Here is a 27,293-nt window from a genome sequence, read left to right on the forward strand (position 1 = left end):
AAAAATAAAATGGATCTAAAAATATGGGAAGGAAGAAAAACAGCATTTCTTGCTGCCTAGTATATCAAGTAAATGGGTTAATGCTACTATTTTTCATGCAAGAAATTTTGCAGCAGGAAGCACAGTGGGATGAAATACACAGAAATCTGAGTGTGTTACTAGCACTCTAAGTACCTGCTATAGAGTTCAGGACATCTTTGGAAAAAGATGTATCCACAGAGTTTGCATGTTTCATTGCTGTTTGACTCTGAAATCCTCCCACAGTGCTCAAGTCGTCCCTAGATCCCTGTATTTCAAAGTGTGCAGAAATAAAAACTCAGTTACAGAATATCACATTTTTCCAAACTCATGCTCGGCCTGTTCATTAATTTTATAATTACAGTACATCTGACCTGATCGCTGAGAGACTGGGCTTGACAACCTACTTGCAGCTGATTAGACAAGGCACCCAGAAGAGATCAAGTGTTAGTATCATACAGTGAGTAAATATGTGCAATATGAAACCCTCTGATAAGCAGAGCTGCGTACGACAGATCAACTCTAAGAGTATGTTTTCTTCTTAAACAACTTGCATAGATGTCAGAAAAAGGGGTATCTTAATGCTACTGTCAATTATCACATGAAATTATCACATCTTGATGAAAACTATGGAGGGCCATAGCTTCTGCAGACATTTGCTCCATGTTTTTGGAGACTGAATATGGTCAGAAAAATAATACATCTAATCTCCTTAAGGGCAGAGACAGACCACAAATGTATTCCTATAAACAATACTCCTACCAGGTGATTTATCGAGTAGTGCTGAGCCAGAATTTGATCTCAGCTACACAGATGTAAATTTCACCCTATTGAAAACAAGAAGTAACTCCATATTCCCACCAGAGAACTGAGATCATTATCTGGTCCATTGAGATTAATCTGAGATGCTGCAACCCCTTGCTGACTGGAGATTGATTAAGGGCATGTCTTCACTACCTGCTGGATTTGACAGGCAGAGGGAGATGATTCATCGTATCTACATGTGATAAATTGACTGCTGTATACTTTTCTGTCCACTCCAGTCCTCCACCAAAACAAGAACCGTAGGTGTATTCGACAGGAGGGCATCACCTGTGCACTTACCAATCTGAAGGTACTACAGTAAACAGACCTAACTATGTCAATTTCATGTAGCTGAAACTGTGTAACTCAGATCAATGAGCCATGCTAGTATAGACAAAGCCTTGGGTTAAAAAAAAAGCAGCTGTCAGATTTCTCTCTCTTAGGCCGTGTCTACACGAGCCCCAAACTTCGAAATGGCCACGCAAATGGCCATTTCGAAGTCTACTAATGAAGCACTGAAATGCATATTCAGCGCTTCATTAGCATGCGGGCGGCCGCGGAGCTTCGAAATTGACGCGGCTCATGGCCGCGTGGCTCGTCCAGATGGGGCTCCTTTTCGAAAGGACCCCGCCTACTTCTAAGTCCCCTTATTCCCATCAGCTCATGGGAATAAGGGGACTTCGAAGCAGGTGGGGTCCTTTCGAAAAGGAGCCCCGTCAGGACGACCCGCACGGCCGTGAGCCATGTCAATTTCGAAGCGCCGCGGCCTCCCGCATGCTAATGAAGCGCTGAATATGCATTTCAGCGCTTCATTAGTAAACTTCGAAATGGCCATCTGAATGGCCATTTCGAAGTTTGGGGCTAGTGTAGATGTAGCCTTAGTCTTCATACAGTATGTTTTTAGCTCTCTCCCACAGAACACATCTTGAAACACTATGAATAAGCAAGTCCCTGATCCTGCTCACATTTATGCATGTGCCTACCTTTATGTGTGTGCGTATTCCTATTGGCACCAAATGGAAAAATTCTGTGTATAGAGATAAGCACATACACAAGTGTCTGTAGCATCAGGGCTCAAGGCTGTACTGAAGTGGGAAAGACTTCCAGCCATGTCCTCTGCAGGAACAGCCGCACCACCAGAGGTATGCAAAATCAGGATTGCTTTATGTGCACGTGCACTTGTGAATGTAGTTTGCGAAGCTGCTATTAAGGCTAACGTCAACATGAACCTCCAAGCAAAATTTCTTCCCTTCCCTGCTCATTCCCCCAGTTCTCACAATGTGCCCACTCCCCGCTTCTTTACTGCGCTTCTAGAATGCTAGTCTGAAAACCTCAGCCCCTTTTATAACTGTGGATGGCCTCCTCTTTTGTTAATGCTAGGGGAAGGAATGCATATCAACACTACAATGATCCATATCAAAGTTCTGAAAAATTGCATTACGTTACCTGATTGGATGTATTCATATTGAAAATAAACATATCCTTCATGTAAATCCTTGGCAGATTGTCCAAAAGCATGCCATAGAGGGGCAGGTACAGATTTGCTATTTGTGCCTGTTTCTCCTAAGAGAGAGGGGGAAAAAAAAACAACAACAAATAACTGTAAACTGGGGAGAGAGTAGTCCTCAGATATATTTCACTGCATGAAAATATCACGAAACAGATTAAGTAACTCACTCACCTGACTTGCATATCGATTGTCAAATGAATGCTTTGCCATTAGGTTTTTAAGCACAGCCAAAGCTAAGTGCCTAATGTCCTGGTCCTCTTGCAAGGCAAAGCCAACCTCCCGAAGTAATAACCCAATTAAAAAATGTTTATGGCAAAATTCATTGGTCACAGTGTATTCTGGAATATCTGGATCAGAACAGAAAAGGATTTCAAGTGAGAACAGTTCTTAAATGAACTGTTAAACTACATTAAGAACATAAGAACATAAGAACATAAGAATGGCCATACTGGGTCAGACCAAAGGTCCACCCAGCCCAGCATCCCATCTGCCGACGGTGGCCAATGCCAGGTGCCCCAGAGAAAGAGAACAGAAGACAATGATCAAGTGATTTATCTCCTGCCATCCATCTCCTGCCCTTGTTCTGAAGGCTAGGGCCCCATACTTTATCCCTGGCTAATAGCCATTTATGGACCTAACCTGCAAAAATTTATCAAGCTCTTTTTTAAACCCTAATAGAGTCCTGGCCTTCACAGCCTCCTCGGGCAAGGAGCTCCACAGGTTGACTGTGTGCTGTGTGAAGAAAAATTTCCTTTTATTAGTTTTGAACCTACTACCCATCAATTTCATTTGGTGTCCCCTAGTTCTTGTATTATGGGAAAAGGTAAATAATTTTTCTATATTCACTTTCTCCACACCATTCATGATTTTATATACCTCTATCATATCGCCCCTCAATCGCCTCTTTTCCAAACTGAAAAGTCCCAGTCTCTCTAGCCTCTCCCCATATGGGACCCGTTCCAAGCCCCTAATCATCTTAGTCGCCCTTTTCTGAACCTTTTCTAATGCCAATACATTCCAGAACAAAAGCTATTGACAAAAATCTCCAGGCAAGCCTATCAAATTTTTCCATAATGGAGTGACTTATCCAACTGCATACACGGCACATACAGGGTTTCACAGGAGACCAAATCCATCTTAGCTGGTATGCGAATTTCAGAGATTATGAATTACAAACATAAGTAACAAATACTTCCTAAACTCCTGCAGACTGAATAATTTATAAATGAATGGTGATTTACACATATTGTTCTCCCCACCTGAGATTTCAGAGCAATTTACAAACATTGAATAAGCCTTTCACCACCCTTTTTACGTGCAGTATCCAAGTACTGTTCCAATTCTATAGCTGAAGAAACTGAGGCACAGATATTCCAAACATCCTATTGTCAAACAAATTAGTCTCCTCCAAGGTAACACCAGAATTCAGTGATAGAGCTGAGAATATAAATTAAAACTCCACATGGCCAATTATATCTGTTCCCTGCTAACACTACACACGAAGCATGACATCTTACCTGATGCATGGTATTCCTGCGTTGATTCTGAAGGTGTCAAAGGGTCTTGACATATCATCAATAAAAAACAAAAGGCACGAATTTTATTAAAATCAAATTAATGACATTATGATTTGTGAAAAATGTATTTGATTTTAACCCCCTTTTGATGCTTAATTTAAACCCCATCAAATTCAACAGAAAGCTTACTATTGGCTTCAGTGTGTTCTAGATTAAGAACTTGTTTATTTATCTGTTTTGTTTCTAATGGATGCATGACAAACACAAGGGGGTCTTAATTCAGTGTGACACAATAGCTAACCGTGAGACACATTTCAGTTTATTTTTTAACAGAGTCCTTCTACAGGCAAGCAGAGATTTTTACATTTGCCAAGTCATGCCATCCTATAGCTCTGGATAGCAAATTCTTGCAGAATAACGTAGAAACCAGAAATCATGGGCTGTGGCTATACTAGCACCCCACTTTTTGAAAGGGGGATGTCAATGAGCCACTTCGGCAGATGCTAATGAGGCGCTGCCATGCATATGCAGTGCCTCATTAGCATAATGGCAGCCACATGTGTTTTGAAAGTGCTGCTTTCGAAACGCACGCCGCTGGCGTACACGGGGGCCTTTTGAAAGGACTCCCTGGTTTTCAAAAGCCCCTTCTTCGCAAAACCAAATGTGAAGAAGAGGCTTTCGAAATCCGGGGGGCCTTTCGAATGGCCTCCGTCTACACCAGCGGCGTGTGTTTTGAAAGCAGCACTTTCGAAACGCGCGTGACCGCCATTATGCTAATGAGGCACTGCATATGCATGGAAGCACCTCATTAGCTTCTGCCAAAGTGGCTCATTAGCATCCCCCTTTCGAAAGGGGGGTGCTAGGGTACCCACGGCCATGGTGTCTGATCCACAAGACATATATTGGTAAAAATGACTTTGGCTGGGGGCAGTTCTACCAAATGTGACCGAAATAAAATATTAATGCAATAACATAAAACAACAATGAATAATTAATACTCTTCCTTTCTGTACAAGTTTGCTTCATGAAAGTCTCCCAAAAGTTTACGAACAGAAATTCATTTGGCTTCATCACCGCTCTGTGGGGGAAGTACAGCATTATCCTTCTGCTGATGAGGAAACTAACACACCAACAGGAAACAGGCCCACATTCAGGGAGGTATTGAGTAGCTACTTCCTCATGTTTGGCACTTTGAGGGATCAAATCCTAACTGACTTGCCCTCAGTCAAACAGGAGAACTGGGAAATAGAGCCTGGTGTGAAATCTGGTTTTCACTTAAGTCAACAGCAAAACTGCTCAATCATGCAGTTTAGCCACAAAACCAAGCCTGAAAAAGTCGCTCCAGCTGTAAAGATGGGGAGAACGCTCCTCTCTTACTCTGGTTTGCAGATATGGCTAAGGAAGCATAGAAGATGTGGAGATTAGACAGTGCATCATGATGTCTCTTCTGCCTTAAAAGGTGGTTTATTTGTGGCCAACAGCTGACTCACACTTCTCTGTGTACATGTCAATACAAGAGTTTGGTAAAGGTGGTGAAAGAGTAGCAGTCCTGGCCACAACCAGGAAGCCACAGTCACACCATACACACTGTTTGGCAGTTAAGTACCCACAGCCTACTAGTAGTAAAACCTATATCTCAGAACGAGAGGTCAGTGCGGATCTACCCCTCTCCAAGGATAATCAGCTCACACCTACTAGAGACACAATGGCTTGAATGGACATTCACCAGATGAACAGGAGCAGAAGAGCTTTCCATTTCCCAAAGACACTCCTTGTTGAACCTCACTATTCCCATACAGCTTGCATCTTCCTTTGCAGCTTTAACTTTCCTCCCTTTCTGCTGCACATGCTCTCAAACCTAACTCCAAGTTTCAGACATCTCTTCTTGCAGTTCCCATCTCTCAACCCAATTTTCAGCTTTACTGCTGCTCTCTTGGCAAGCACCCTTAGGTCACTTAACCAAAATTTCCATTAAACGATCCACTTCAGAACTGGATTTGCAGGCATATTTGGGACGAACAGCTACGGAAAGACCTGGAGAAGAGCTCTGTGTAGCTTGAAAACTGGTCTTATTCACCTACAACAGCTGCTCCAATAAAAGCTATCAATTCACACTCCAAATAAACAAATATTTAAGCTGAGAGATCTGTATAACATCCCCTGTTAACAACACCTCTATAGCTCCGCTTTCATATCTAATGTCTAGATCTTATTCTTGGAGAGTTTCCAGTCCTACCCATGCAACTGGCCTGTGAAATATGTGACAACGCATACCTATCACAAGCAGGGTGAAAGTGAGTTATTACCTGGGATTTTTGCAGATCGTATGGGCAGGCACAAAGGAATAAAGTGTTCATGGTGACAAACTTCTTGAAGAAAGCCAAATTTGTACTGATATAAAATCTGAAACACCACAATATGAAATAATTGATATAGATTTTCATAACCACAGGAAACAAGGGTAAAATTACATTCCTATTTTTCTCTACTTCAAAATCATTTTACAACAGCCATCGAAAATTATTGGACTATTCTGTAATGCTATAGTAGAGAATATGTTATAACACTAGGTTCCCCCTTTCCCAAATGTTGTTAGAGGCATTAACAGAGCAATGCTTGCTTTTTTGGTGGATTCCTGAAACTTAATTTCACACAGATCACATATGACTTCAACTAAACGATATATTTAAAGCAGCTGTCACTTTAAGACCACACACTGGCTCCTTTGGTTGGCATAGGCTGTTATTAAACTCTTAGGAGGTATAATGTATCACCTCCACTTCACATACTTCAGGACTGTAGTAATCATTTCAATAGCCTGTATCATTCACTGACCCAGCACTGTGTACTCACAAAAATATTACAATGATTTTATATACTTTCCTTTCATTTCCCCCTCCCCCTCCCCCCTTTTTTTTTCTGAACTGAGCACCACGCTTCAGTAGTATTAGGCTTAACCCAGAAGTCAGCTGAAGTCTGTGGTAAGTCTTGATTTCACTGGAGCTGGCCCATAGTGCTTTTGATAACACACTTTATCAACTCCAGTCATTCCTTTCAGTTGGTAATGGGAGGGCTGCTCATGGACAGCTGTAATTGCATTTTAATGAGTACTGAAACTATAATAAAGTACATACAAAGGGAACTATAAAAACTACAGCAAAGGGCAAAAACAAATTCCCATGTTGCAGTATGTACGTGTGCATGTCGCAGTACTTTACTAAGACTGAATACTATTAAGCAACAATATTTTGTCTTCCTATAGTATTTTCCTATTCAAAAACTCCAAGTGCTTTGCAACCATTATTGAATTAAGCTTTGCAATTCCCATGTGAAATAACTATTGCCATTTTACAGATGGGAAACTATCCTGTCTAAGATATTAGGTTCATTTTATCTTCCTACAGCAGTGTTCTAACTGATATGAAATATTTTCTCAGGATGCAGTGTGACAACACACCAATAAGCTAATATAGCACATTAATCGCTTGTTCTAGCATCTACATGTATCTGTAAAGGCCCAAACCTTGGCCCTTCTTCCAGGGTGTAAAAGGTCCATGTCTCAAGTGTAGTCTTTTCATCTCTGTAGGTAGAGCTAGCATGCCACAATCACAGAAAAGGGTCTAGACCAAACAGCCTGGAAATTTTTTGCATCTGATCTGAACATTTCAGAACCTGTTGAATGGACCCAGTAAGGAATCTTCCATTGACATGATTATATCTCCATGATGCCCCATACTCATGGTCTGTCAGGCAAAGAACTGGGCTGATAAAAGAGAATTGAGAGCACACAGCACCTGAACTAAAACTTCAGGAAGGCACCACGGCAGCACAGGGGAACACAAATACATGTTGAAATGAAACATTACAATATTGCTGAATCCAAGTTTTAAAATATCTTGGCCTTTTTGACCAAATTCAAGATAAAAGAATACTGAAATTTTTCATGGCAAATTTTCAGTGAATTAGCTCTTCCATTGAGTCTCACCCAGAATCAATGTACTTGATGCAGTGTTATGTACTGATACAACCACATAAATTATTTCTTTAAAAAGTGACATGTACAGGTCAACCTTCTGGGAGAGTCGGATCAGAAAAAAAAATTGTAAAGTACACAAACTAATGAAAGCTTAACCTTCAAAACTGAATGGCTGGCTCTTTTTTTGCTGTCTAGCTACAAAAGCAGACAAGCCAAGACACTGAGGATATTTTGGTATTTCCTCAAGGTCATATAAGTCATTTTATGCATATTCTTTTTCACTGGCTTCAATGGCACATCTGTCTTGGCTCCTCGTTGATTCTACTTTTCAAATATTTACTGGCAGCTTATTTGGAAAGAAAGCTAATCTGTACATATCACACATACATTTATCTTTGAGCATGTGCTAATGTCTGCAATACAGAATGACCAATCTCCGAAAACGTACTACTCTTTTAGCCATTACCCAGACATTTTAATTAAACACCTGCCTTTGCTGCTGAAGGCAGTTAGGACTAAACCATGTGGAAACAATTTTCAGCTTACATAGAATTCTTAGCAGATTTATGATCTTCATGCATAACACAATAATTAAGGGCCTGATTCTGCAGATGTTTCTCTGATTATGTGAGGGATCTGCTTACAACTTGATGTACAGCTAAAGGCACCACATTTTGTTCTTTATACTTCATGAGGCTATACTATTCATTCAGATCACTACTTAATAGCTGTGAAAAAGTTCATGAATCCTAAAAATTTCACAAACTTTTGCCAGAGTGACTATTCATTCAGAAGTGTGTACCAGTCTTATTTTGTATTTGCTACTTTCCCATGTTTATGTTTCTCTGATCCAATCATGCAACAGAAAGCAAGCCATCTCTCTTATGCACTAAACACCACATAAATAGTAAAGAGTTTAAGAGCTCAGTTTGTGAATGGATCAACCATGTTTTGAAAATTGCTGATCAAGCTATTTCAGTGAGTATTTACAACTATATTAGAGGAAAATGAGTGTACAGTTTGCAAGTGATTTGCTAACCTAAAATAGGCTAGTGTCATGATCTTGGAATGAGCTACACATTGGCTGATCTCTGTACATCTGCAGACCTCCACTGAGCCCTGTATAGCCACAAGAATCCAGCTACATGATGTTCCTTGCCGGATCAGGACCTAAATTTGTAACACATTATTTATAGTAAATAATTGATCAATCATACTTCTGAACATACAGTAACTACAGAAAGGAATCTAAATACTGCCATTTTGAAAATATTCTATTGAGTCACTTTTACAAAATATTTCTCTTACCTTGTTATCCCCTGGGCCGAACATGCTTATATAGTTGTTGACCATCTTAAATACAAATCCACGATCCATAAATGTAAAGCAGCACTAAGGAAAAAATAAAATGTTCATAATTTTATATTACTACCAATAGCACAAGGCCAGATTTACCAGTACGATCTGCCTGCATTGTGCCTCTTCACGGATGTGTGGCAGCTGAAACCTGGGTTAAATAGCTGGTGTAACTTGTTTCATAGTTGCCTCGTGTTACTAAATACGGGTAAAACGGAGAGAGCATAGTAGTGAGTCTGGCTTACTGTACTGTTTGACTGGGTCTACACGTGCCCCTTCCTTTCAACAAAGGCATGTTAATGAGCAGGTTTGAAAGATGCTAACGAGGCGCTGCAATGAATACGCAGCACCTCATGAGCATCATGGCGGCTGCGGCGATCCGAAAGTGCAGCTTTTCGAATTGCGCACTGCCCATGGAGATGGTACCTTCCGAAAGGACCCCCCAGTTTTCAAAAGCCCTTCTTCCTATCTGGTGATCGGAAGGGCTTTTGAAAACTGGGGGGGTGTCCTTTTGGAAGATCCTGTCTCCATCGGTGGTGCGCGATTCAAAAAACCGCACTTTCAAATCACCATGGCTGCCATTATGCTAATGAGGCGCTGCATATTCATTGCAGTGCCTCATTAGCATCTTTCGAACCTGCTCATTAACATGTCCTTTTCGAAAGGAAGGGGCACGTGTAGACACAGGGTTTAAGAAAACAGTAGTAATAAATAAGTTAAATATTTTATTTCTAACGGGAATATAGGCTGAAATTATTAACACAGTGTAAAAGTAATTAGGAGAGTCTATCTGATAAAACGGCACTTCAAATACCATAGCACTCAATAAATGGAGATAGCACGTCATGTGAGCTGACCTAAATATTTGCTTCAAAGCAATGATTCTTGAATCCAGCCAAACAACTCCCTGACTATGAACTAGGTCCTCTCTGGTTGCAAAGAAGATGGTTGTTATGAAGATGTAACACTGACAGACACAGGTCACCGACACCAGGGATAGGGACAGTAACTAGACAGCACTGTGCTCTACCACATGAGCTAAAAGCTGACAGGCTCTCAGCTAAGGCTGTAGAACAGGGACTTCACTCACCTTAGTATGAGCTCTCAGTGCTGCTGGATACTACACACTTCCCTGGGCTGAGGAAGTACATCCTGAGCTTCTGAGACCTTCCAGGCCAATGCACCAAATGTAACACCCCCAGACCCAGGTTGCCAGCACCAGGAATAGAACCTGCACTCAGAGGGGCTAAAGCCCTGTGCTCTACCACATGAGCTAAAGGCCAGCTGGCTCTCAGCCAAGCCTGTAGAGCAGGGACTTCACTCGCCCTAGTATGAGCTCTCAGTGCCTCTGGGTACTACAAAGAGAACATCAGCTTGATGATGGATAAAACCAAATGGCTGGAAGATGTAGTTTGTTACTGATGCTCTTCCTCTGAGTGGGACAGTTGTGCAGGGCCAGCATGCTAGATAAGGACTGCAGTCCTGGGGACCAAGTTCATTAAACAGAGTAAAGATGACCCTGAATTGTACAAGAACAAAAAGTGCTATGGTGTGCAGTACATGGCATTTAAATCAGGCTGGAGCAAAATTTGGTCAGAAGGTGTCAAGCCATCATTTTAGTTTCTATCATCTGTTGTGATGATCTCGATAAAACCAAGGACCAGATGACTGTTTGTAACATAATATTGTTTTATCACTTGTTCAAATATATTAACATGCAAAAATAAAACACAGAACTGCTATAATAGCACAAGTGTGATATAATATTGACGTGAAATACTGGCAAGCAAATCACCCTCTCAGTGATGCAACACGTTGGGTAAATAAAGCTCATGCCAACTAGCTTAACAGCATAGGAGGCTGCCATACAGTTCCTGAAATGCAGACCATTTCAGATGACTGCAGTTATTATTATTCAAAGTGTGCCAAGAGAGAGACTATATCCTCTGTAGTGATGGTTTTCTTGATAACTTCACAGGAACAATTTATTTCCTGAATATTTTCCACATGAGCTGTGGTTCAACCTGCCTCAGGACATTCACCCTCTTGTTTCAGTACATGTTGTATAGGAAACTATGGGCTTGTCAACACTAGCTCCCTGCTTTGCAGGGAGCATGGTAAGTAGGGTGTTGGGAGTTTATTAATGAAGTGCTGCGCTGCATATGCAGCACCTCATCAAGCTAATTCTCCCCCACAGCAACTTCGAAGTGTTAAACTTTGAAGTGCCAGCTCATGTGTAGTCGCGGCTCACCCGCCGGTACTTCAAAGTGCCTGGGCAACTTCGAAGTCCCTTTACTCCAGGCACTTTGAAGTACCGGCAGGTGAGCTGCGGCTACGTGTGAGTTGGCACTTTGAAGTTTAACACTTGGAAGTTGCCACGGCAGAGAATTAGCTTAATGAGGTGCTGCATATGCAGCGCAGCACTTCATTAATAAGCTCCCAGCACCCTATTTACCATGCTCACTTTGAAGTAGGGAGCTACTGTAGACACAGGCTCTACGTCACTATGCATCAACTCTCCCCCTACGTAATTGGCCACCCCGTGCCCTAAATGCTAATTGTTCCCCATCCCATAGTTAATCATGAGATTACCACAGATACTGGAGAATGTCCAAATGATTGAGCGACATAGGAAAAGTTGAATCCTATTGCCACACCCATCCCATAAAGGAGTTACAAAAAGGTAAAGAAAGGGGGCATGAATTGGTCTATCAAGTAAATTAAAGAATGCTGCCAAATCTTACCAGATAGGTGACTGATACTTTAGCAAACGGAGAAAAACGGGCACAGACGCACCTAAGCTATTTCATATCGCTCTACATATCTGCTACACATATTTTGGATACAATTTTCAGAAGCGCTGAAGCGAGTTAATCATCCAGCTCCCTCTAAAAGTCCAGGGGAACTGAACGCCTGACTGAGGCAATTTTGTTAACCTCAGGAGGGGACGGATTTTTTAAAGGTATTTATTTGCCTAATGATGGAGACAAGTGTCAAGTGGATTTTCAAAAGGAAGTAGGCACATAACACCCACTGAATTCAGTGACTGACTTTCAATGAGACGTGTCTAAATCACTTTTGAGAATGGCATTTAGGCACCAATCCTGTGCTCTCAATAGATACTATGTAGGCTCCACAGTCAAAACTGATGAGTGATTGTCATTGCAAGAGTCATTGGGGAAATGTGAAAAAAAATTCTCATTCACAACTGGAACAAGCACAACATTTCCTGAGATACATATACATATAATTGCATGCACCTGCAGTTTAAAAAATACTTGCAGGCATGTAAAAGCTGGCTATTTATGCTGTTTTGATGTTCACATATCAGTACAGCCACATCATACGATGGTCCTACAGTAGATTAAGAATTTATAATAGCTTGATTGTTCCAGTCTCAACACCTTTCTCTTTTACTCAGATGTTATATCCAGGAGCAGCACTGTTTGCCTGTGTGGATCATTTGTGATGAAGTCCGACCTGACAGTGGTGGAAGGTGGAAATCTCAGTCCTTGAATGGGGGAGGCCTTTTAATTTATGAACTGAAAAGAGTTAGCCTGTGTTTATTAGAGACATCTAAGCCCATTTAAAGGTGGATGGGGAACCTTTAAAACCCCCTTTTCTGTTGAGAGGGTGTAGCCAGACAAAATCTATCCACTACACACCAGCTTTTGCCTCCCCTCTAAGGTGCCTCAGAGTACACAGGGTACTGAACAGCAGTTAAACAGCACAGTCTTTGACGCCTTCCTAAAGGGGCCCAGATGTGCTGGCTCATCGTGACCTGAGAAACACAAAACACAGATAGAGGGCTAGCAGGCTAACCATTTCCTGAGGGGGCATCAGGAAATTACCCCAGTTGGCATGAATGGATTTGATGCACCCACACAGCTATCCCAGAAGAGAAATCTCCGCCCTTGTAAAAGAATGTCCTGTACTCCCAAAATTGCTTATCTCCTGTCTTACAAGTGCAAATTAAGTAAGAATTGCCCTTGTAAAAAATGGTGTCACAAAAGACAGACCAGTACAATCTGGCACCATAGATAAGAAAGAGAATACATAACCCACGGGGTATAAAGATGGGCCCAGCAGCACTCTGACTCTGAGTGCATTCCCACCAACTACCTGCTGGTTGGGTCAGGTGATTGCTTCCCGAGGTCCGCAATTGGGGATGCCCAACCTTCTATTCGTCTTTCCGCGGAATTGAGTGACCGATCCTGGCTTGGCTATGCTGGTATTGAGAGACGCAAGGAGGGTAAGATGTACCCATATTAAGGTCTCCTTTTGGTGCGCACAGTTAAAGAATTAGAGCTCTATAGATAGATGCTGTTGCATTAAGATGTCGTGGTATTGAATTGTAATGTAACCTCTTAACACCTGTACTCTGCTAGCATATAAGAAGTAGACAATACCCTTTTGTAACCACACGCTTATAACTGTAGCTTAATAAAGTTGTAACTAGTTAAAATCTAAGCCTGACTGCTGTTACTCTTTGTCACTGCAACACAGCCTGCACAAAAAAAAGAACTTTAACTGTTTGGTTACCACAGCCTGGCCGTAGGTGAGAGTGCTAAGAGCCTAGCGTAGAGTTGTGCCGCCTCCATGGGGCAGACTCCTGGGGTGCCCGTCAGCCAATCCTGGTTGCCCGCTGCGATGGGACAGTGTCTCCTAGCAGTTGAAGTCTCGGGTGTGGAAACGCTCTTAGTGCTACCATTGGGGCACCTGTCAGCCAATCTTGGTTGCCCGCTGGGACGGAGCTCCCTGCTCTAGCAGTAAAAGACTCAGGTGTTTACGACCCTGGGGCAGCCGTCAGTCTGGCCCAGACTGCCCGCTGCGAAGGAGCCCTGCGCTCTAGCAGATAAAGACTCGGATGGTAACAAGGGCATAGCTGGTACCTCACCGCACGTTACCCAGCCACCGGCTAACAGAGAGTGGGAGGAGGAAGAAGGAACAAGCTGCAGCAGGTTGATGGGGCAGCTGGGAGGAAAGAATTCTCCTAGGTAGAGGGCTCTTTCCTCCCATAGGAGAAACACTGAGTTTTCTTCTGTTTGCAGAAAGGCCGGTGAGCAGAAGCCAGCATGACAGGTCAGTTCTCTGGTGGGCGGCAAAGAAATACTTGTGATCTGGGGGGTTCTGGTAAATAAAGCAGTGCAAAGAATTAAAAACCTCCAAAGCAGGACTGATTTACTCCATTTCCCCAGGGAGAAGCGTGGAAGATGATGTGGCAAAAGATGTCTCAGGCCTCCTCTTTCATCAAGATAAAGATGTATGACTAAGGCTTTTGCAGCAGATTTCTATGCAGCCATTGGATTCCCATGGAGCCAGTGACACATCCGAGAGCATGGAAACAGTTATGCCACAAAACAGTGCCAATTCTGCACCTTCAGCCATCCTTCATTTGCACTCTCAGACTGGAGGTTTAATATTCTTTACTCTGCATTAATTGCTGGAATAAATGCATGTGCTGTAATGACTGAACGTCTCACCTTAAGAAATCTGGCAATGCTGTGGTTTGCATTTTTTGTTTCTTCAGGAGCATCTTTGTGTTTCCAGACAACATGGTCAGACAAGATCATTATCAGTGTGTCCAGTTCAGTCTGGAATGATTCTGGAAATCTCTGAGTTCGAGGAATCTAAGAAAAAGCCCAGATTATCACAGAGCAAAGCATTAGAATACAGTTACTTTGCAAGGTTAGATATATGATAAGGTAAAATTAATCTCAAAGTTGTTAGTACATAATAATAATAATAATGTATATTGTTACCTGTGTTCTGTTTGTATCAACCAAATGCTGTGCCATTGATTTTAAGATAATTGCAAAGAAGAACCAGGAATGCTGTAAAAATATTATGGGGAAAGTCACGTTACCAGGGTTGAAAAAACAATTATTTTGTCAGGCAGGGTAGGTGCAGATTATTTTGTGATATTTACATCTCAGAATTCCTATTTTAAGGAATAAGTGCATAGTGACAAAATCTACACAAAAATTAGAAAGATTGACATTTTAGTATGACAACATTTAAGTCACTTGACACTTTTCCTATAAGGAGTTGAGCAACTTCAACTTTTGTTGGATTTCTTTGGGAGTTGAAGCCACGTGGCACCCTGCTGGATCTGGCACTTCGGAATTGTGACATTCCCTTTATTCAGCAGTAAGGTGAACAAGATGACTTCCATTCATATTTACACTTCTGCCCTAGTTAGTGCTTTGTTTACAGGAAGGTTTGGCAGAAATATACAACACATAATATTACAGTGGCTTAACTGAACCTTTCAAGCAGGCTGGGCAAGGAAGCCAATGACTAAGATGACACAGACAATACATCCTAGCAGTCAATGGCACAAACTGGTGGGCCAGTGTTGGGGAGCTTGTTCCATGATATGATCGTAAAGGTTGAACCTCTCTAATCCCGAACTCAGTCATTGGCATACTCTCTAATCTTGCATAATTTTAGTTAGTTGGATGCCCACTTATCTTGGGTCTGCCCATGTTTGCTGTGCTCACATAAAGTGTGTTTCCAGCCACCAGTCCTGGCTCTCAGTGTTCTATGCTGTTATTTAGCACTAATTTACCCCAAACATCTTGTAAGAGCCCAGTAAACTGTGGAAGCACTGGTAATGCTGCTAGACAATATGACCTCCTGTGGTCTGGCAAATTTTCTCGTCCGAAGTTGCTCAGATACTGAGGTGCCAGATTAGAGAAGTTCAAACTGTACTTCACATGAACAGCAGACTTCAATCTCTAGTACCTTTTTAGTAAAAGTAAATGTACCTATTAAAAAGTGTCCAGTAGAGTGTACATGGATAATTCCTTTAGCAGAGATGTCACATGTGTGTATAGCAAGAATGACTTTGAAATATAACACCCATTTAATTTCTTGCATGTAAAGTACAGTATGGGCCAGATTGTCTCCACCTTCTCCAGTTCATTCCTGACAGTATGGAGGTGTACAAGAATTGGGAACTGCCTAAATCAGGACAACTGAGAATCAACTTGTTGTGCAGAAGTCCTCAGCTGGCCTTTAGCTCATGTGATAAAATGCAGGGCTTTAGACCCTATGTTTACAGGTTCTATCCCTGGTGCTGGCAACCTGGGCCTGTTGGCATTACAAATGGAAGACACCACCATAGCACACCAAGGCTGTGGCCACACTTGGCCAAAACTTCCAAATGGTCATTTCAAAAATTACTAATGAGGCGCTGAATGGAATATTCAGCACTTCATTAGCATTAGGACGCTTCCGGCCGCAGCACTTCAAAAGCGCGTGGCTCCGTGCAGCTACACAGGGGTCCTTTTCGAAAGGACCCTGCTCCTTTCGAAATCCCCTTATTCCCCTTTGCTGAGAGGAATAAGGGGATTTTGAAAGGAGCAGGGCCTTTCAAAAAGGACCCCTGTGAAGCTGCACTGAGCCGCGCGCTTTCAAAAGCGGCGCTTTCGAAGTGCCATGGCTGGAAGCATCCTAATGCTAATGAGGCGATCACTATTCAGCTCAGCGCGTCATTAGTAATCTTTGAAATGGCCATTTGCACAGCCATTTCGATTGTTTTGGCCAAGTGTGGCGACAGCCCAAGAAGAGCCAATATTGTTTGGCCTCTGAGGGTAGAACAAGAGGCAATGGACTTAAACTGCAGCAAGGGAGGTTTAGGTTGGACATTAGGAAAAAGTTCCCAACTGTCAGGGTGGTCAAACAGTGGAATAAATTGCCAGGGGAGGCTGTGGAATCTCCATCGCTGGAGATATTTAAGAACAGGTTAGCTAGATGTCTAACAGGGATGGTTTAGATAGTACTTGGTCCTGCCATTGGGGCAGGGGGCTGGATTCGATGGCCTCTCGAGGTCCCTTCCATATGATTCTATGAAAGCTGATATGTCTAGTTCTTACAAGTTCCTGACCAGTGCGTGTGTGGAGGGTATGCCAGAAGTTTGGATGTGCCTGTGGCTAGAGTGCTACTCCTTTCACTAGATATTTAAAAAAAAAATTGGCTCTTCTTCATGCTTGTTGGAATCTTTTACATTTTGCTGATTACAAATCACTAATAATTGCAGTAAAACCATAGAATTTGGCTAGATAGCCTATTTATAAATATGTACATAAGCTGTGATTCCCTGGCACTATTTTGTAAAGTTAAACCAATCACCCTTAATTCTTCTCTTTCACTGTGTTGTTTAAGAATTATGTTTTTCACTGTTCAGTAACATAAAGGAAATCCAAAAGGAGGAATTATACAATGTAAAAGTACCATGTACTGTGCAGTGGCTTAGGTTGAGAAATCACAAAATGACAAGAAAGTGTGATAAAGTTGATGGATTCTTATGGATTTTGAGATGTGCAAACTGCACGGGGAAAAAGAGAAAGAAGCAGAAAGTGTGATAATACTGAAAACATCTCATTCACCTTTAAGACATGTTTCACTGTCACTTGATCATTTGATTTCAAAAGACCGGTCACGTTCTTGGCAAGCTCCTCATGAACAGTCCTTTCTTCGGATGACTTCGTCTTGAACACATACTGAAGAAAATCAATAACAGTAATGTAAAAACATAGAAATCTTAGCAAGAGCTGGTGGTGCATAAGCAACACGTCTTCTAAGAAGAGCTGTAGTGCTGACCTTTGCCTGCCAAAATATCTTGACCGAATAAAATACAAACCCTAGTTCACTGAATAATAATGGCATAAACACTCCTATTGAATCTGAGTTTTAAGCAGTACCTGCCATTACTTTCAACTTGACGTGAATCAAAGGGAATTTCTGCTTAAAACCCACTGTCATGGTACAGATTATTATTTTTTTCATTAGGGTACCAAGCATTGGAACCTGATTCTTTTGAACTCCCTTCCAAACCACTTCATTAGAGATGGAAGAAAAAAACATATAAGGGAAGAAAGGAGGGTTTTCACCCAGCTAATCAGGTTCACATTTCCCTTGTTCCTTTCTTCTAGTGGCAACAGCTTACTTGGTAGCAACTCTTCATCCTGAAAGGGGTAGAGCATCCACTAGAAATAGCATCCCCTTCCAGAGGCTTTAGCTCAAGGAACAGAATTCCTTTTCTACTAGATTGCTCGTGGTCACAAATCAAACATTTGTTACGGATTTTTCCCCCTCACCTATTTTTCTTACTAGTACTTCAGTGGGACAATGTATTGGCATCTCAGAAATAACAGCCACTTAATTCCCTTATTTATAAGAAATCATATTTTTCCAGCAACACTAAGAGCAAACCGCTAAAACAAATGATACTTTTGAGTAGCATTCTTATTAAATAGTATGTGTTCTTGCTATAATGATAAGCTATTAGCTCAACACCTAATTACAGAGCTTAGTGGGAAATGGATTTGCCATCCTGAACAATTTTTGAGATTTGAAAAAAAAAATCCTGTTCCATGGTGGCTAAAACTGAGATATTTTGAAACTTTGTCTATAAGACAGTACGAAAGTGAGCAAACTCTTCCCTAAAATATCCAATAGCCTGGCACTTATCTAGCACGTGTCAGACCACATTCAAGGCCCTGGTCTTTCATGTTCTAGGTGAGTGTCTTAACTGTGAGGGTATTGGCTATTTTCACTATTCATTACTAGAAAAACCCTGCCACCCCTCCAGACCTGTGAAACCATTGTCAAAAAGGCTGTCATTGATGTTCCCAGAACAGTTTCATTTTCAATATAAAACTGTTTCACTGAAAAATTCTTGACCAGCTCTACTTAAGTGGCATGATTCTTTCCCAATGGGTCCTGATGCATCAAACTGGCGGTGTTTGAACATCTCACAATCTCTAACCCATTTATCCTCACAATACCCCTGTGATGAGGTAGTGAAGTTCTGTTCCCCTTTTAACCAGATAAAATTGAATGCAAGAAAGAATTAGAGATCAGATTTTCAAAAATAATAGAGTGCTAAAAGGTGCAGATAGGTGGCTAATGGAATTTTGAAAAGTGCCCAAGGACATTACGTGCCTAACATCAATTGAAATCGATGGATTACACATGCTTGAAAACCCCACTGAAATCTGCATCTTTACGTATCTAAATTCTTCTGAAAATCTGGCCCCATATGACTTCAGGAATCTAAATACTTCTTAAAATCTGGCCCCAGGGTCACACAGGAAAATTGTGGCACCACAGCAACTTGAACACTGTCTCTCCGTTGCTAGGTCAGAATAATGAGAAACCACATGTTTATGACTTAGTTGCTGAGCTGAAGCACACAATAAAAAAGTGTAGATTTGTCCTTAGCATACTGCAGCTGTGCTCAGGCAGCGTGCAACGAAGCAGCAGTCATTTGCATGTGCACTAACTTGCAAGCTCATTTTAAGCACAGCAGAACTATAAAGTGGCCACAACCTTCTTTTTTTGGCTTTTTGCTATTACATGGCAGAACTATGATGTAAGTCCACTATGTTTTTAGGCAATTCAAATGCACTGAACTGAGTGTACATAGCATTGTGTTGTACTCTGACTTATACCACTGAAAGTCTGAATATTTCCATTGGACTAAGAGAAATGTTGGATTTACTTCAGTGTAACTGAGATCAGAATGTGGGTCATGGAATATTGACAGGTATCCCTTGTAAGGACATAAAATACATAGAGATGAAGTATGAAGCTATTTTGCATGTTGTGGAAGTTATTTGGCAACATTTAGTTTCTCTGTACTTGAAAGAGTCTTTGGTTTCTTTACTAATAGAACTTGTCTCATATTTTTATGATTCTGTTTATGACAATCTGAGAGTTTCAGTTAATAATGCGTGTTTCCTTTTTGGTTTCACAGGCCCTGAAGGGCAGGTTTTTTATCTTTAATGTTGCATAAATTTCATTCAGGGGATTATAGTTATTATGAGACTTTGTGAAAGCCTCTGTTGTGTCAGAATAAATCAGCATGTCAGTCACAGATGTATAAGTCCAAATACACGTCACTCATAACTTATTTCCCTAACTATTGGATTAATGAAATTATCTCATTTTATTTCTGACATGTTCTGTATCTGTTAAACCTTCCTGGAACATGAGTGGACAAGAAGAAAACCTCTATATAAGGAAGAGTAAAAGCAAAGCAATAATAACTTTTATTTTTCTCTTCTGACAATTACTGAATACTATAGATTCTCCTTTGTTCATTCTGAGATGAGAATGACTAAATGAAGGAGACACAAAAACAAGGTGTACTAAATCATTACAGAGTGATTGATATTTCTACAGCTGTTTCAACAACACTGCCAAGTCCTTAACTCTCTTATACAAAGAGTTAATGGGCACAAAACAGACATAAAAACACTCCTGATCCACAAACCGGTCAGCTGACATTTTAATGGAGAGGGCCATTCTGTTAATGACTTAAGAGTCTGCGTGTTACTGAAGAGGAAGTTTCACACTACTTTGGAAAGAGAGGCTGGTGAACTCCCTTTTATATTCAAATTCGACACATTAACACTTGGTTTGAACCAGGATGCGAACTTTCTGGGTCATTATAGAGGCTCTTTTGCAAACTTGGCTTACTCTAATTCTTGCCTCCTGCCCCCGAGGCCCTCTACTCTCTGATTTGCTCACCTTGATAATTTTTTTCTGATTTGTAAACCTTGATTACTATTTTTGGTTCTCTGTGCCTTAAATATTGAGTCTGTTCTTGTCTGGCTATGGTCTGAAGAAGTGGGTCTGTCCCACGAAAGCTCACCTAATAAATTATTTTGTTAGTCTTTAAAGTGCTACTTTACTGCTTTTTTGTTTTGATTAATCTAGTAGTGTGCGAGTACAAATGTGCAAAAATCCAATGAAGAGCAATTGCTTTTTTCTTCTTTCTTAGCCAATGGCAGTATGGGTAGTTCCCGTCTTTCTACTTATAACATATTGTAACAGGGTCAGGACAGCAGACCCCAGCTGAAAGGGTGAAAAGCAGCTAAGGATGCAGCCTGGGTCAGGGGAAGAAGAGAAAGAACTAGTTAAGCTCCCAGGTGGAAGCAACAGGGAGTGGCAGCAATTAATCAATGAGGGCCAGCTGATCTCACTGCAGGCATGCTGGGAGGGCTTTTAAAAAGCCGTCCCAGTCAGGGAAGTGTGGAGAGAGTAAGAGAGGTGGCGAACAAGGTGGAGAAGTAGAGGTGGTTGAGGTAAAGAGGAGCAAGCAGGAAGTAAGTCAATGGGAGAGTGCCTGGGCTCCCATCCACCAGTGGTGCTGAAGCCCTGACTGTGGCAAAGGGAGAAAGGATTGACCAGCCAGTCCAGTTTAGCATAACTGGTGCAGCCTGGGACCGGGGCAAGATCCAGGGGTACCCTGCCACAGTATATTTCTCTACTAAGCTTCTCATCTGAGATTGTTCCTTCAGATAAACTATTCACAGTGCAGATGTTTGTTGGTCTGTAGTACTATTTGTCCTGCCTCAAGGGGTACTCAACGGATATTGGGAATAGAGAACCTTTTTTAAAGACATGGGGTTTTGACTTTCTCATCACACATTGACTGAGATAAAAATACTAGGCCATCCATGAAACTGAGGTTTTAAACAAACCACCTTTCCCCAACTGAGAAGTGGACTGAAGAAACAAAAAAAGCAGTACACAATTACAAAAAACTGTGCAAGGATCCATGCCAGAAAACGAAGTATTTCACATTCCAGAACCAGGTGCAAATATATAGTTACGTGTAAGCAAAAAGATAACCTGAGAAAACAAGGCTAAGAATGTATAATAGAAGAAACATATGGTATACATACAGTGCACAGAGCATGTCAATATGAAGTGATAAAACCACGTAGTGTGAATGATGAAAAATACATTCATGAACTTTACATAAATCTAGCAGACTTACGTATTTATATGGTCCCCTACCACATTATCTGAGTGCCTCACAGACTTTAAAGTTTGCATCTTTACCACTGTGAGTAAGGTCATTGCTATAATCCCCAGTTTTACAGATGGGGAACTCAGGCTCAGAGAAGCTAAGAGACTTCCCTGTGGCAAAGCAGGGAACGAAATCTGGATCTCCAGGGTCCTAGGCAAGTGCCCTAATCACTGCACCATCTAAAGGGGCAGGCGGCAACTGTCCAAAAACCAGAAAAATTACTAGAAAGTATCAGAAAGAGAAAGGGAAATAAAGTGTGACATAAAGGAGGTGATCAAAAGTCAACTGGCTATGCCATACCTTTATGTAAGAATGGACACAGTGTTCTAATTGTTCTTCATGGCACTTGGCAACAATGTCTGTAAGAACCCTAGAGAAGAAAGGTATTGAGCCATCTTTCAGCATGAAGCACAAAAACATCCCTATATGCATTACATTTTATGACACTGTTGTATATCAGATTCAAAACTATCAAGACAAAAAGTCAAAATAAAAAAATCAAGACGTCCCTCCATTATGCGTCTGATCATACAGTTAACAGCTTGTACCCATGTGGAAATCATTGACCTCTTCACCGCATGTGGCTAGGCGCAGCAGTCTTTTTGGAGGGATCACAACGTTGAATCAGCACTTCAATTTAAAACGTTACTGACTTTCTAACAAAATACACCTAGTTAAAACAATGTTAACAATTGTGATGTTGATGTTATTACACTATTAAGAGATGAACTTACACATCACTGGAGAACATTTTGGGCTTGCCTACGCTACCTCCCTACTTCAAAGAGAGGATGGTAAGTAGGGTGTTGGGAGTTTATTAAGGAAGTGCCGCGGTCCATATGCAGCACTTCATTAAGCAAATTCCCCCGTGTGGCAACTCCGAAGTGTTAAACTTCGAAGTGCCGGCTCGTGTGTAGCCATGGAGAACCCACTGTTACTCTGATGTGCCCAAAATTTGAGGAGTAAAGGGACTTCAAAGTTGCCCAGGGACTTCGAAGTACTGGCAGGTGAACTGCGGCTTCACGCAAGCCAGCACTTTGAAGTTTAACACTTTGGAGTTGCCGCAGGGGAGAATTTGCTTAAGGAAGTGCTGCATATGGACCGCAGCACTTCCTTAATAAACTCCGAACACCATACTTACCATCCTCCCTTTGAAGTAGGGAGGTAGTGTAGACACAGCCTTCGACACTTACGTTGATCTACTCTCTATGCAATTAAACCCACAACAGTGGCCATGATTTTTTGAGAGTTTCCTATTTTTAAGACATCACCCCATGCAAGTCACAAAGTTACTGAACATAAGTCTTCTCCTTCTTTATGAGAAGACATCTTGTTAGCTACCCCATTTCTTTGGGCACTTAAAGAAGGATATATTCTGTTTATTCTGCAAAATATAAAAATAAACATCCTGCTTTTATGTGTCAAGAATGAAAAAAAAAATCAGTACAGCAGCTCTCAAACATCAAGGTCAAGTGGGCCACAGTCCAAACTCTGAAGTATTTGGTATATATGTTAGTATCACTACAATTTGATTCTTATTCTGCTAAACCAATCCTTGTACTACAATGTAATGAGAGTGCTTTCTAGATACGTTCTATGCACTCCTGCTACACCACCAAAAATGCTTCAATTTTTTACATTTCGTTTTTCAAATTGCTTCTAATTATTAATGTGATTAGTGCACTATGAAAAATAAATGACCAAATTATTTGCTAAGGTTTTACTATTTCAGCCTTATTCCTCTACTATTTTGACATCAATGGGAATTTTGGCAGAATAAAGCCAGAGTAATGACCACTTGAGAGTGGGCCAATGCGAGTAATAATCAAGACAACAAAGAAAATATTTTTTTCGAAATAATGAACAGCTTTGAGTTCTTGTTCTTTAGTTTTCAAGTTGTTTAACCCCAGGCACTCCAAGCTATTCAAAACAAAATAAAACAGGACACATGTATAGTTCAAAATAATTAAAGATATGCACTGCATTTTGCTAATGCACAGCTGTACATTTTGCTGTTAACATACACACTGTTGTTATACAGTCCGTACACAGACATGGAGGTAAACACTGAAAAGCCATTTTCTACCAGGTGGATGGATAGCCAAGGATTTGAGCATTAAAAAAAGACTGTCCTTCAAGGTTGTAAACCAACATTTTTACTACTGTGTTTAGTAGTTACGCAAACTAATACTGAACTCTGACTTGGGACAAAGCCATACTTGAACTGGCATTAGTGATAATTAATTGGGTCGCTAGGACTCATAGAAAAAGGATGGACATCCTTCTCTTGGGCTATGTCTATACTTGCCCCCTTCTTTGAAGGGGGCATGGTAATCAGGGTGATGGAAGATTATTAATGAAGTATTGCGCTGAATATGCAGCACTTCCTAAGGCTAATTCTCCCTGGCGGCAACTCCCAAGTGTGAAACTTGGAAGTGCCGGCATGCGTGTAGCATGGGCACTGCTAAGTGCCTGCGCTACTTCAAAGTGCCTTTACTCCTCAAATTTTGGGGAGTAAAGGCACTTTGAAGTATGTGGGCACTTCCAAGAGCCTGTGGCTACACGCATGCCGGGACTTTGAAGTTTGACACTTTGAATTTGACACAGGAAAGAATTTGCCTAATGAAGTGCTGCATATGCATCGCAGCACTTCACTAGTAATCTCCCATCACCCTGATTACCATGCCCCTTCAAAGAAGGGGGCAAGTGTAGACGTAGCCTTGGAAACTGATAACCAACAGGATGAGCTCAGCCTATGCCAGTCAGGGGAATAATGTCTCTAAATTAACTCTTGATATAACATCCTATTCATAGAAGTACTGGTTCTGAAAACCTCTGCAGTGCTGAGCCCCCTGAACTTCTATTAAAGTCAACTTGAGAAACCCAGAATCAAGGCTACAATGAATCTCCCTTCAACATTGCAAATTAGCTTCTCTCAACATACAGAATGCACTAACAACACTTATAAGCCCAACGGGACTGCTGAAGATTAAATCGTGTTTGTCTTCTGGTTACAACTCTAGCTTTAATTGCTGGGGAAAGATCAATAGGGAAAACTTTATGCAGCGAAACTTTCTTTTTAGCATATCCACTGGAAATTATTTTGATGCTCTGGTTAAGAATAGCAGTAAATATTTTAATATTTTATTTATTTATTTGAAATAAATACATATTTTAGTTGGACATTCCTGGAGCTGGGTCACTCTCTCTGACTACTACTTGCTGGGTTAATACCTTCCTTGTTCATTGTTAATGCTTAAATGTTTTCATTACAAACTGTCCAAAAGAGGGGTGACTTGACTCACCTTGTTGTAAATTTAATCCATCAAGGCACTGAAATCTTTCATTCAGGTCCTCAGAAGCCTCAGCCCACAAGGAAGTGAGAGGGAATTGAGAACACTAAGCATCATACAAGGAAGTGCTCAACACCTCAGGGAACTTTTGAGCAACCCCTCCTTTACCTGATGGCTGCCAAATGATTTGAACAGCAACAAAAGTAATGTCTGCATTGGAACAAAATTTTGTAGGTGATGTCAATTATGTGATGTCATATCCTCCACTTTGTTACCTGATTTAGGCTACGTCTACACGTGCCCCAAACTTCGAAATGGCCATGCAAATGGCCATTTCGAAGTTTACTAATGAAGCGCTGAAATGCATATTCAGCGCTTCATTAGCATGTGGGCGGCAGCGGTGCTTTGAAATTGACGCGGCTTGCCGCCGCGTGTCTCGTCCAGACGGGGCTCCTTTTCGAAAGGACCCCGCCTACTTCGAAGTCCCCTTATTCCCATGAGCTCCTTTTAGAAAAGGAGCCCCGTCTGGACGAGACACGCAGCGGCAAGCTGCGTCAATTTTGAAGCGCCGCTGCCACCCTCATGCTAATGAAGCGCTGAATATGCATTTCAGTGCTTCATTAGTAAACTTCGAAATGGCCATTTGCATGGCCATTTTGAAGTTTGGGGCACATGTAGACACGGCCTTACTTGCAAAGCTCTGTGTTAGATCTAGAGGTCAGACATTTTTGGGATAAAGAACTCATTTATTAAAATCTAAACACCAAGTTCAGCTATGGTTCACAATTTGGCCCTAACAGACATAACAATTTTTGATACCTTGTCACAGCAGTGGTAACCTCATCCACGTCATTTTGTACAAGAACCCAAAAGAGTTGATTCAGAATCACAGGAAGAAAGTTCATAATTACATGGATCTTCTCAATTTTCAGCAAATTCTGTATGAGACACGAGGCAGAATAATGATACATTTCAAACATAAACTACAATCCACCAGGATGTAATTTCCAATCCATCACATTAGTTTCACCATCTGGTAATTGCAGATGCACTTTCAGATACATTTACGCACATTAAAGTAAAGACATCTTTGACTAGATGCCCAGCAAAATGTCATGACTATTGCAAAGGTAAAGCACAATTCTTTCCCTGAGCAGCTTAATAAAATGAGTTTAACTTTGAAAATGGAGTCATGAGGGGAAATATACCCCTTGCTTCAATTTCTAAACCTAGAAACTGCTGTTAAAGTCAGATGATCACCAAGAAAGTAAAATGTTTTGTGACTTTCCCTTCAGTGTTCTAGTTTCTTCATGCTCTGCCCCAAACTATGCATTTCAAGGTGGACCCATGTGATTTGCCCTTTGCCATATGGATTCAGAATTTGTTGTAGGAGCGTGCATCCACACAAAAATGCAAACAGGAGTAAAATTCTTGTTACGCGGGTTCCCTGTATCTTTGGTCCAGGAATGGAGGGGGTACATGGTACTGCAGGACAGTTTCTTAATCACATCTCGCTTGCAGAAAGGGAAGGGGAAGAAGTGGGCACAGTAAAAGGGGAGCTGCAAAGTAACTGTGGCTCCTCATGCCCCGATTCCTTCTCTGTATGGCAACATGCCCTCCGTTATGACGATCTATGTCCTTGGGACACTAACCAGCCCATTGCAATTTACAGCCACGAACAGGCCATGGGCTTGGTTAGGAAACAAGTTCAAAGAGAATTTGTCCTTTAAGATTTATTTACTCGCATCTGGTGTAACACTTCTAAATTATTTTACCTTACAGGACGTGATGAAGCTTGAGGTAGGAGGCTGGGAGAGATCCTCTTCTCTCTTTTGGCACTGCTGGAAAAAGGTATTCAGGTATGGATCCTAAAACAATAAATACATACTAAAGTTAATGTTTATTTTAGCATGGCTTGCAATTCAAATATTTGCTAACAGTCTCAAGGAATTGATCACAATGGTCAGATGCTGGAACTTTACACATACAG

The 27,293-nt window shown here is 41.3% G+C and overlaps 1 protein-coding gene across 2 annotated transcripts in view; it reads right to left on the reverse strand.

Moving 5' to 3' along the window:
• DOCK10 (dedicator of cytokinesis 10) overlaps nt 1–27,293 on the reverse strand; it is a 245,706-nt gene that overhangs the window by 55,780 nt on the left and 162,633 nt on the right. For both annotated transcript variants that reach the window (XM_075003810.1, XM_075003811.1), the window contains exons 23-34: nt 27,079–27,171; nt 26,123–26,241; nt 22,311–22,380; nt 17,575–17,688; nt 14,944–15,015; nt 14,665–14,811; nt 9,134–9,217; nt 6,156–6,252; nt 3,850–3,894; nt 2,504–2,679; nt 2,269–2,385; nt 175–286 (exon numbers count right to left, since the gene is read on the reverse strand). In XM_075003810.1, coding sequence (XP_074859911.1) covers nt 175–286; nt 2,269–2,385; nt 2,504–2,679; nt 3,850–3,894; nt 6,156–6,252; nt 9,134–9,217; nt 14,665–14,811; nt 14,944–15,015; nt 17,575–17,688; nt 22,311–22,380; nt 26,123–26,241; nt 27,079–27,171 — 1,246 coding nt within the window. The remainder of the gene's footprint in view (nt 1–174; nt 287–2,268; nt 2,386–2,503; nt 2,680–3,849; nt 3,895–6,155; nt 6,253–9,133; nt 9,218–14,664; nt 14,812–14,943; nt 15,016–17,574; nt 17,689–22,310; nt 22,381–26,122; nt 26,242–27,078; nt 27,172–27,293) is intronic.

Source organism: Carettochelys insculpta, chromosome 10, assembly GCF_033958435.1.
Source record: "Carettochelys insculpta isolate YL-2023 chromosome 10, ASM3395843v1, whole genome shotgun sequence".
NCBI classification, from domain to species: Eukaryota; Metazoa; Chordata; order Testudines; family Carettochelyidae; genus Carettochelys; species Carettochelys insculpta.